Source organism: Homarus americanus, unplaced genomic scaffold (genome assembly GCF_018991925.1).
Source record: "Homarus americanus isolate GMGI-L3 unplaced genomic scaffold, GMGI_Hamer_2.0 scaffold58499, whole genome shotgun sequence".
NCBI classification, from domain to species: Eukaryota; Metazoa; Arthropoda; class Malacostraca; order Decapoda; family Nephropidae; genus Homarus; species Homarus americanus.
This window is the reverse complement of record NW_024739292.1, coordinates 118410-130446: the sequence shown is the minus strand read 5'-3', so window position 1 is coordinate 130446 and position 12037 is coordinate 118410. Positions and strand designations below refer to the sequence as shown.

Genomic DNA, 12037 nt, shown 5'->3' with positions numbered 1-12037 from the left:
CTGTCTGCCTCGTCTGTCTGTCTGTCTGTCTGTCTGTCTGTTCTGCTACCTCATTCCTAATATTGCTTTGGCTTAGAATATTTATTTATTTATTTTGAAACGTGTCAGTGTGTGTGTGTGTGTGTGTGTGTGTGTGTGTGTGTGTGTGTGTGTGTGTGTGTGTGTGTGTGTGTGTATCTCGAAGTTTATGGCGATTATTTTAAGGTTTATTTGCCTTTGTACTGTCACTCCCTTTCGTCCCCACCCACCCACTCACTCCCAACCCACTCCCACTGTCCCACTCACCCCACCCCACTCCACCTATCTGCTTACTAAGTGTTGTGTTACCTGTATTTTGTTCATCCCTTACACACTAAAATAACATCTCCATTGTTCTTGGCTTTTCCTCTGTTTCTCCATTTCTAATCCCATTCTCTCCTTGTTTACATTTCTCTTCCTACTATTATCAATTATCCCTCTTCCATCTTCTCCCTCAATTTAATATTCCTTACGTGAATTATTTTTTTTCTCTATCTCACCTACTCACTGACGGAGAAAAAAAAATATATTTACCCCTAACACAACTATATATAAATGACTTTTTTTTTCCACTAGTGAGACACATTGTTTTTTTTTTGTGTGTTTTGGGAGGGTGAGGGTCCCTAGTTTTTTTGGGTTGGGGGGGGAGGGGAGTGTTTGCGTTTGTTTTTGTTTTTTTGTTTCAGTGAGGTACCTTTTGTTTGTCTTAGGTAAGGGCTATTGTGTTTTGATACCTGACATCCTTGAATGTAAGATTTATTAGTGGAGAGAGAGAGAGAGAGAGAGAGAGAGAGAGAGAGAGAGAGAGAGAGAGAGAGAGAGAGAGAAGCAAATAGGGGAGGAAAGAGAGACAGAGAGACAGAGAGATTTTTCCCTTAAAGTTCTTATCCATGTAGCTGGTTAAGTTTTTTTTTGGGCATGGAGACAGATGGCCCCCTTGTGAGATGCCCTAACTATGAAGAACTATGGTAGTATATCTCTGAACCTTCAACACTTAATATCTGCTAGCTTAGATTTTCACTTCCTAACCTATCCTAACCTGGACCACACACACACACACACACACACACACACACACACACACACACACACACACACACACACACACACACACACACACACACACACACACACACACACACACACACACGGCCTCCCCATTATCGGAAGACTCGCAAGACGACGTGTAACGAGAGGAGTATAAGTTATAAAGTTTGTGGTGAAGAACAATTTAGGGAACGGTAGATGCTGACGCCGGTATATTATCCCTTCTTAAAACAGGGTTGGGGGAGAGGGGTAGAATAGGGGAAGGGGAAGAAGGACAGGAATAGGGAAAAGGAGGAGGCAGAAAGAGGATAAGAAGAAGGAAGGGAGGGAAGAAGAAGAGGGGGGGAAGGAGGAGAGGGAGAGGGGGAGGAAGGAGGAGGGGAGAGGGGGAGGAAGGAGGAGGGAGAGGGGAAGGAAGGGGAAGAAGAGGAAGCGGGAGATGAAGGAAGAGTTGCTGTGGTTGTTTACGAGAAGGAAGAAGTGTGGTAGACGATCAGAGAGGAAGGACAGTCTCACCTCATTTCCCTTGTTCACTTCTCTCTTCCTCCTCCTCCTCCTCTCTTACTTCCCTCCCTCCTTCTCATCCTTCTCTTCTCTCCTTCAACTTCTAGTCAACTTCCTTCTTCCTCCTTTTCCTACTCTTCAGTCTCCCCTCTTCCCCCTCAATTCCTCCTTTACTTTTCCCCTTCCCTCTCCCCTCCCCTCCCCTCCCCCCCTCATTTCTTTCCCCACCCCTTACTTCCCCCTAACCAAAATATCCCCAGTTTATCTTGTAATTTTTTCCCACAGTCGAGGAAAAAAAAATATATATATTGGCACCGGACAAACTTGGCCTAACTTTGCAATGTTTGTCAATATTTATGAAGGCACTGATGACTTAACCCGCCTTGAATATCGTGAGAGGTTGGTATTGGTGTGTGGGTATTGGTGCGGGTGTGGGTGTGAGGGTGTGGATGGGCGGGGTAGACGAGAGAGTGTAAACATAGTGGCGTAGTTTTCATCACGAACTTGCCATTGTAGGAGGAGTGAGGACGTGGGTGGGTTGGGTGGGTTGGGTGGATGGTGGGTTGGGTGGATGTGGGATTGGGTGGATGAATGGGTGGCATCGTAACCCATGTTTTCATTGTTGTCACCTCTGCTGCTGACTCTTGACCCAGGTGTAAACAATGGTGGCTTTGCTGTTTACACTCGCTAAGATCATAGTACTGTAGTCACTATCACTCTTGTTTGTACGAGGGAGTACCAGACGTGTTGGGGTGGGGGGGAGGGGGGAGGCTTAGGGCTTGTTTGATGTGGCTTAGGATCAATAGACACTTATTTAATTTTTATTCATTTCGGTATTATTATTGAGGTTTTTTTATCCCATGTTTCTTACTGACATTATTCTTCTGACACTGTCCGTGGGTATTATTTTTTTTATACCTCTTGGACAGTGCCAGAGAGTGTCAAGGATCATCAGGCATTTTTTTTTTGGGGTGGGAAGGGGTACGTGTGGTGAACGTGGTCAAGTACGTAATATTTCTAGCAGTCTAGCGGGTGTTGGTAATTAGTATGGAAGGTACAGGTACGTGTCCTTTGTACAGGTAGATTAGTGAGATAGATGACGGTGTGTGTTTGTGTGTGTGTGTGTGTGTGTGTGTGTGTGTGTGTGGTGTAAATGTGTAACGTAACTAATTTGACTGTAGTGATGATGATGATAGTCTTGTGTTCGCTAGAGGAATTGAACAAAACCTTTTTTTTTTATCTATTATGAACGTTCCCTCCCCCTCTCCCCTCTCCCCTCCCCTTCCCTTCCCCCTCCCCTCCTCTCTTAGTTATATAATGAGCCCACAGGTAGAATGTAGCAAGACAAGCGGCACTGCACTTCACCTTTTTTTTTATTAATTAGTGACACAAAATCGCACAGGTAAGTTAAAACAGGTATACTGGCATGTTAACTGTAATTACTATTTATTTATTTTTTCTATGGGATTTCTTATGCCATGTCTATTTAAGGTATCAATTTGTTCACCTTTTACTGTAATGTAATTCTATTGTTTCATTATTCAATTTATCATTAATTATATTTAGATCACTTTGGTTCTTCCTTGATTCTCTTAACTTCATGTAGTTTATAACCAAATTAGATCTAACAGTTAACAGATATTATTGAGATATTAACTTGTTTATACAGTGATGGGCAGGATGAGTTAGAATGCTGATGAGGATTGATATATGACAGGTGTGTGTGTGTGTGTGTGTGTGTGTGTGTGTGTGTGTGTGTGTGTGTGTGTGTTGGAAGAGTTCTATGTAAAAGGAATTTGGGAGAGACGAAAAACAAAAGGATATGGAGCATTATAGGATATGTGGATAATGAGGATTTGATGACAGGATGTACGGTGGGATAGGATGTATGATTAGTATAGTGTTTGTATTAATCCTGTAAGTAAAGCCCAAGGATAAAGGAGTTGATTCAGGATAAAAATTGAGGCCAGGATTTTTTTTTTTTCATTCTTTCTCTGGGACGACTAACAGGTGTTGTGTACACGAGTGTTGCGTGATCGTCCAGGTTAAAACTTTAATGATAGTATTGGTAGTAGTATTAGTAGTATTGTGTGTGTGTGTGTGTGTGTGTGTGTGTGTGTGTGTGTGTGTGACAGTGCAGGCTCTTGGGTGCATGTGAGGCAGTGCAGGCTCTGTGTGTGTGACAGTGCAGGCTGTGTGTGGCAGTGCAGGCTGTGTGTTACAGAGCCGTGTGAGCAGCAGTTCTGCGCTTGGGGCGGGGAGTGTGTGACGGACGAGGAGGGCGTGGCGACCTGCGCCTGCCCCACCACCTGCCCGCCGCCCTCCTCCACCACCTCACCCGTCTGCGGTACTGACGGTAACACCTACCCCACCATCTGTGAGCTGCGCCGCCACGCCTGCAGGAACCAGCGGGAGATAAGGATCAGGCACTCGGGGTCCTGTGGTAAGTCCTTCCGCCCCACGCCCCCTTTCTGTCCCTCCCTCGCCCCTTCTGTCCCTCCACGCGGACTCCTTCACCTCCTCCACGCCTCCCTTCACCTCCCTCCCCGCCTCCCTTCTGCCCATCGCCTCCCTTCTGTCCCTCCCCTCCCACCTGTCCCTCCCTCCTTCACCTCCTCCCACGCCTCCCTTTCTGTCCATCGCCTTCTGTCCCTCCCGCCTCCCTGTCCCTCCACGCCTCCCTTCACCTCCCTCCCCACGCCCCTCCTTTCTGTCTCTCACCTCCCTCCCGCCTCCCTTCTGTCCCTCCCTTCCTTTCTGTCCCTCACACCTCCTCCACGCCACCCCTTCACCTCCCTCCCCTTTGCCTCCTTTCTGTCTCTCACCTCCCTCCCCACCTCCTTCTGTCCATCGCCTCCTTCTGTCCCTCCACGCCTCCCACCTGTCCCTCCCCACGCCTCCCTTCACCTCCCTCCCTTACTCCTTTCTGTCTCTCACCTCCCTCCCCACCTCCCTCCCTGTCCCTCCCCACGCCTCCTTTCTGTCTCCACCTCCCTCCCCACGCCTCCTTCTGTCCCTCCCACGCCTCCTTTCTGTCCCCTCACCTCCCTCCCTCCCCTTCCTCACTCCCACGCCTCCTTTCTGTCCCCACACCTCCCTCCGCCTCCTTCTGTCATCGCCTCCCTTCTGCCTCCTGTCCCTCCTACGCCTCCCTTCTCTCCCTCACCTCTCCCCCCACGCCTTGACTTCTCTCCCACGCCTTGACCTGCATCCATCCCCGCCCCCCTGCTCTTAACTACCAGCACACACACACACACACACACACACACACACACACACACACACACACACACACCTTTGAATAGACGCCTACACGCTAAATGGTCGTTAAATTAACATATACCTGAGATGGATGTTAACTGTCATACATACATACATACATACATACATACATACATACATACATACATACATACATTGCCTGTTGTTGTATTTTAATAACACACTCCAGGCTGTTGTATTTATTCCTGCCTTGTGTTATCTAGTAATTACAGTACACAGCACAGTTGTTATGTGTTATTTTACACTGAACACACCTTGGCTAATTGTATACCACATGTGTGAGGATTATTATATCACAGGTGTCATCATTGTATCATAATGTGCGTTAGCTGTCACATATGCACAGGTGTAATGTAATTCAGGTGTGATAATTGTACCACATTCGCACAGGTGTGTTGTAATGCAGTGTGATATTTGTACCACATATGTGAGGGTTATTATATCACAGGTGTCATTATTGTATTATATGTGCAATAACTGTCACATATGCACAGGTGTGATGTAATTCAGGTGTGATAATTGTACCACATTTGCACAGGTGTGATAATTGTACCACATGTGCACTGAATGTATCACAGGTTGATTATGTTGTTACAGGTGACTTAATTATACCATGTTTATTGTCACACACTTGTAAATAGTTCTACCACATGTGCACAAATTATAGCACTGGTTGTGTAAAAATTATACCACATGTGCAGTTACAGATCGTCTTACTGTGTTACGTCTAGCTGAGTCTAACATCTACAAAAACTACAGAAAATGGTAAATATAATGAATTTATGTAGCATTATATCTCATTGCTGTAGATAACCTCTGACACATAGATTCATTACTGTATTTAGTATCACCAAAACACACACTGGTAGCATCAAGGTATATCCTGTCTCAAAACGCTGTAAAATTATTGTTACTTTGAGTTAAAACTTTGATGTCAGTTCTAAAAATTATCTTCTTTGAACTTTTATTTACTTTTTTAATAGGAAATAATGAAAACTTGGTATTTTTTTTTTAAGCACAGGTAAACTTGCTTTATATTCTAAGTTCATATCTCCCATAAGGTAACTCTACTTCCCTATTGTCTCACTACAATAGACTTCGCTCACCACAACAAAAGAATTTATTTCTCTGAATCAAAATCAATTTATCTTTTTTTTTTTTAAAGTTAATTGAGGTGTGTTATTCATCATCATCAAGGTGTCGCATAATTGGATGGTCGTACAGGTGAGACTATAATATCTACCTGTGGTGAGTTGGTCTGATTATTATACCCCGTGTATGCGTGTTTGTATTTGTAATGTGTTCTTAAACTATGATATGTCACTTTGGTCAATAAAATCTCTCTCTCTCTCTCTCTCTCTCTCTCTCTCTCTCTCTCTCTCTAAAAAAAAGCTGAATCAATATGAAGAGTTAAGGATTTAGTTTGGCCTCGAGCACGTGTTTGGGGGTCTTCTCCTGGCCTCCGTGAAGAAAGTAGAGAGGTCAGGTGAGGCCAGGTTACACGATCCAGGTCTCCAGTGGCCTCCCTCTATGTGTTTTAACTTTCTGGGAAAAGTTAGCCGGTCTGTCCTGGAGCGAGGTACAAGGGGTGACTTAATAAAGGAGGCGAAGATGATGACCAGGGGCTCCTCTTGGTGTGGTGTGGTCTCCCCCCTGGAATGATGTGGCTCCTCCCTCCCCCTGGAATGGTGTGGCCCACCCCCCATGGAATGGTGGTTCCTCCCTCCTGGAATGGTGTGGTTCCTCCCTCCCCCTGGTGTGATATGGCTGGGTGGTATGCCCCCCTGGTGTGGTGTGGCTGGGGATCTGTGCAAGCGAGCGGACCCGGGTTCGATCCCCAGGCAGGGTGAAACTATGGGCAAGTTTCTTTACGCCATTTGCCTCTGTCTATCTACCCAGCAGTAATTGGGAACCTGGATGTTAATTGATTTGAGGATCGTAATGGTTAGCCAGTGCAGTTGGAGAGTTGTCCGGTCTTCTCGGACTATTCTTTGACACTGGGTCATGCAACTTGTTAACTCAGGGTGTGGTTGTTGTGTTGGCGACAGCTTCTACACCTTAACAAATTCACGCCCAGGTGGCCCTTGGGCCGGCCATCCTCGTTACACGAGGGGCAACCATTATTGTCATTTATTATGTGGTTGGGTGGTGTGTCCCCCACCTGGTGTGATGTGGCTGGGTGGTATGTCCCCCCTGGTGTGGTGTGGCTGGGTGGTGTGTCCCCCCCTGGTGTCATATGGCTGGGTGGTATGTCCCCCCTGGTGTGGTGTGGTGTGGCTGGGTGGTGTGCCTCCCTGGTATGGTGTGGCAAGGTGATGTCCCCCCCTGTGTGATGTATGGGTGGTATGTCCCCTGGGGTGTGGTGGTGTGGCTGGGTGTGTGCCTGGTGTGGTGGTGTGGCTGTGTCCTGGTGTGATGTGGCTGCGGTATGTCCCCCATGTGGTTGGGTGGTGTGTCCCCCACCTGGTGTGATGTGGCTGGGTGGTATGTCCCCCCTGGTGTGGTGTGGCTGGGTGGTGTGTCCCCCCATGGTGTGATGTGGCTAGGTGGTGTGTCCCCCCCCCGTCCCTTGGTGTGATATGGCTGGACTTACACTCACCAGGTAACCAGGTAGCTAATGAAGACCATCACCAGGTACCTCGTATTAATCTAACCTCATAAACAACTATGCACACTAAAATATACATATATATATACAACGAAAATATACATAACCCATCAAACCAAACAATAACAAAAATATACACCAACTCACTCAAACAAGACCAAGAATAACACTCGAAATCTGACGTGAAAAATCTGACATCAAGATTATAAAAAAAAAAGAAAATCTGGAATCGAATCAAGTGGTAACACGAAAATCTATCCACACATAACCAGGCATTACCGACACTTACGAAAGATTAATGAACAACAAGTCAGAGTCCCAGCATCCACCACCACCACCACAGATAAGCTTAAGCAGACAAACAATAAGCTGGAAGTGATGATGTAAGCAGTCCCTGGAGGTGATTAACTGATACACACTGAAGTAATCTTGAGAGTTTGGTGTAGTTCCTGGAAGTGTATTGAGGAGAGAGAGAGAGAGAGAGAGAGAGAGAGAGAGAGAGAGAGAGAGAGAGAGGAAGGAATGAATGAGGAAAGAATGGAGAGATGGAAAGGAAGTAGGAGGGAGTAAAGTAAAAGTGTAATTTAGTGGTATATTGTGGTGCTATATGGTGCTTTAGCTTATGGTGGTACTCAAGTGTTATGGTGCCATTCAGTGTTATGGTGCCACTCAGTGTAATGGTGCCACTCAGTGTTATGGTGCCACACAGTGTTATGGTGCCACACAGTGTTATGGTGCCATTCAGTGTTATGGTGTCACTCAGTGTTATGGTGCCACTCAGTGTTATGGTGCCACTCAGTGTTATGGTGCTATTCAGTGTTATATGATCGTGCCACTCAGTGTTATATTATGGTGCCGCACAGTGTTATATTATCGTGCCACTCAGTGTTAAATTATGGTGCCACTCAGTGTTAAATTTAGGTGCCACTCAGTGTTAAATTATGGTGTCACTCAGTGTTATGGTGCCACACGTTGTTATATTATGGTGCTCACGTTGTTATATTATAGTGCCACTCAGTGTTAAATTATGGTGCCACTCAGTGTTAAATTATGGTGTCACTCAGTGTTATGGTGCCACACGTTGTTATATTATGGTGCTCACGTTGTTATATTATAGTGCCACTCAGTGTTAAACTACAGTGTTCTTCAGTATCACTTCATAAACCAATCTGTGTTAAACATTGGCATTATTTAGGGTGAGAATGGCTTAATGGATACACCTCTTGTCTTATGTCCTAGAGAAAATTAAGACGAGTGATGGTGTGATGAAAAGAAATGTGTATGAAATGTGTATGAAATGTGTAGGAAATGTATATGAAAAATGTATATGAAATGTGTGGAAAGAAGAGCAAAAGAATATACCGTGTTTTATATCTATAGTTTAAACCATAACGATAAAATAAACGAGTGTTAAAACATCGTTAAGGAGGACAACACGACATCTACTTCACCCACAACTAAAGGAACTCAAGTTATCTGTCCTTCAGTTTGTGGAAGATGATACAATTTTCTTCAACTACCTCTGTTATAGGATGTTCTATAAAAATGTCCATGCCAGCCTCCTTCCCTCCCTCCCTCCTTCCCTCCCTCCTTCCCTCCTTCCCTCCCTGCCTGCTCCCTGAGACACTGTGAGTTTGGAGGGTGGAAGGGAGGAAGGGAACAGGCAGGGAGGGAAGGAGACAGGGAGCATGCAGGAGGAAAGGAGGCAGGGACCATGCAGGAAGGAAGGGAGGCAGGGAGCAGGCAGGGAGATAGGGAGGCAAGCAAAGACAGGATGGGGGGAAGGGACTCAGACACACTTTTCTGCGACTTCCTATATATAACCCAAGAGGTATTTCCTTCTCTTAAGCTGTCTGGTCTTGTTATATGTCCTCATACATGTATACACCACACCTGACATACACATCTTGAAGGTGTACCTGTAATATACATCCTGAGGTAATTGTGCACCTGTTGAGGAGGAGTATAGTGTTATGATCGTGAAATAGAGCTGTCGGAGAGTGTCGTAGGAGGGGTGTGGTGGAGGGTGAGGGGGATGATGGTGGAGAGAAGGGTGATTGGAGGTAGGTGGAGGAGGGTGTGTGGTGGAGGTAGGTTAGGTTAGGTTAGAGAAGAGGGTACCTGCGGCAGCGATAGAGGGGAGGGGGTAAGGTGTCATGTTTAAACTTTCTAGGGAAGAAGACAGGTAAGGGAAAGGGGGTACCTTAATATCACAGGTAGGAGAAAGGGGGTGCCTTAATATCACAGGTAGGAGAAAGGGGGTGCCTTAATATCACAGGTAGGAGAAAGGGGGTACCTTAATATCACAGGTAGGAGAAAGGGGGTACCTTAATATCACAGGTAGGAGAAAGGGGGTACCTTAATATCACAGGTAGGAGAAAGGGGGTGCCTTGATATCACAGGTAGGAGAAAAGGGGTACCCAAAGAGAGAAACTTAAGGGAAAAAGGGTGTTTATAAGGGATACACAGGGCAAAGAATACCCTTAGGACCTTAGTGACCATATTCCAGCAGAGAGAGAGAGAGAGAGAGAGAGAGAGAGAGAGAGAATTTGTATTGGTCGTTCAAAGATTCTCGCCATAGGAACAGTAAGGAGAGAACTATCGAGGCAGTAGAGATAAAGACAAAAATATTGATCCATTTTTGTAGGTGGAGGCGTTAGACAGGAGTAATATTAAGGGGAGGAATACCGAAAATAGTGGAGATTTACTGTAGAGAAGAGGATAACTGTAGAAAACCTGGATAAAGGGATGTAGAGTACCTTTATATGTACAAGAATGGGAGATCAGTCTACAGTGACATGAGATAAGGGAGAGTTATTTAGCTACAGGTCTACAGAGAGGAGAACTACAAGGGCATATGATTATCTAACACCTGTAGGGGATTTTTTTAGACGTAGGGCATCCATCTACAGCAGGATTTAGGTGATGTACCACGACTACAGGATTAAATTTACTTGCTGTAGTATGCAAATAGAGGCGTTAGGTTAGGTCAGGTCAGGTCAGGTCAGGTCAGGTTAGGTACTCTGCTATAAGACCGACGTTCACATTTAGCTTAATGTAGACACTACCTTTGATTGTGTTATGGGATGGGTCTGTATAGCACTGTGTTCCCTCTGGTGTATACGGAGTGGCCATCTGTAGTGCACCATGGCCCTTTTGTGTATTGTGGCCATCTGTAGTGCACTGTGATCCTCTTGTGTATAGTGGCCATCTATAATGCACCATGGCCCTCTTGTGTATAATGGCCATCTGTAGTTCACCATGGCCATCTATAGTACACAATGGTCCTCTTGTGTACTGTATAATGGCCATCTGTAGCACACTAGTCCCCCTTTGGCCATCTATTAAGACGTAATGCCCTCTCTGGCCATCTGGGGTGGCCATATGTTAACTTACTATATGCTCCTTCCTACACAGGGAGTGGCCATATGTTGTACACCCCGTCTCAGCTTGTATATGGAGTGGCACTGTGACCCTTCCTTCCTTCCTTCCTTCCTTCATTTTCTCTCTCCCTCTCTCCTTCCCTCCTTCACTCCCTTTTCACCTTCCCTCCCTTTTCACCTTCCATCCCTCCCTCCCTCATACTAACTTACGGTGTTCACGAGAGAATAAAATGAAACAATAATGATGATGATAATGATGAGTGATTAAATGACACCATAGAAATTTATATTGAGAAGTATAGTTTAGCTTAAGGCATTGTAAAGGTGTAGTGGACACAGTTAAGGGAGAGAGTCAACCAGTTAGTCTCTCTACTCACTTGAATGGCTCTTGGATTTCAGACTCAGTAACAATTTTCCGGACAGTTAAGAGCACTGATGATCCATTGGGAGGAAGAACGATGATTTTCAGGTCGAGGAGTCCTTCTGATTGGCCCATTATCTTGGTCTGGGCAGTAACGGTGTCGTGGGTGGTGTGGATGTGAATGGGTGGGAAGTGGATTTTAGGTAGGTGGATTGTTGGTCGGATGTAGGTGGGTAGGTGGGTATGGATGAAATGGGTGGGTGGGTGGGGTGGGGGGTATTTAGGTAGGTTCCTGGTTGATGGAGGGAATTATGGGTAGTTTAAATGGTTAACGAGGTGAAGGGGGGAGGGTTAGTGAAGATGGTTGAGGGAGGTGATCAATAAGTCACAGATGGCCATGTTGACGTGGTGATGGGCCATATATTACAATTAGGCCTTAATGGAAAACAGATATTATGATGATCGTCTGGTAGGAAGGATAAGCAATCGTCGCCATCTGTGTGTTTGTTTGTTCTGTTTTCTCCCGCGCTGTACAGGAGAACTATGATGGCTAGGTGATTTTTTCCTTCTTCCTACATCTTCCCCCTTCGTCGTCCCTCCTCCCCTCATCCCCTTCCCTCCCCTCCCCCTCAGATTTGCCAAGATCAAACCTCCTTGTATGAAGGTCACACACACACGCACGCACGCACACACACACACACACACACACACACACACACACACACACATACACACACACACACACACACACACACACACACACACCATCGCTCACTCCTGCCCCCCCGTAGTCGCTTCTGTGTTCGGGCGATTAACCTCCCAGGGGCTGTGTGG

General features: G+C 45.8%; 1 protein-coding gene across 1 annotated transcript in view; it reads left to right on the top strand.

The window, feature by feature from the left end:
• Positions 1 to 12037, top strand: part of LOC121874461 — an 84239-nt gene that overhangs the window by 66706 nt on the left and 5496 nt on the right. The window contains exon 3 of the mRNA XM_042378581.1: positions 3794 to 4012. Coding sequence (XP_042234515.1) covers positions 3794 to 4012 — 219 coding nt within the window. The remainder of the gene's footprint in view (positions 1 to 3793; positions 4013 to 12037) is intronic.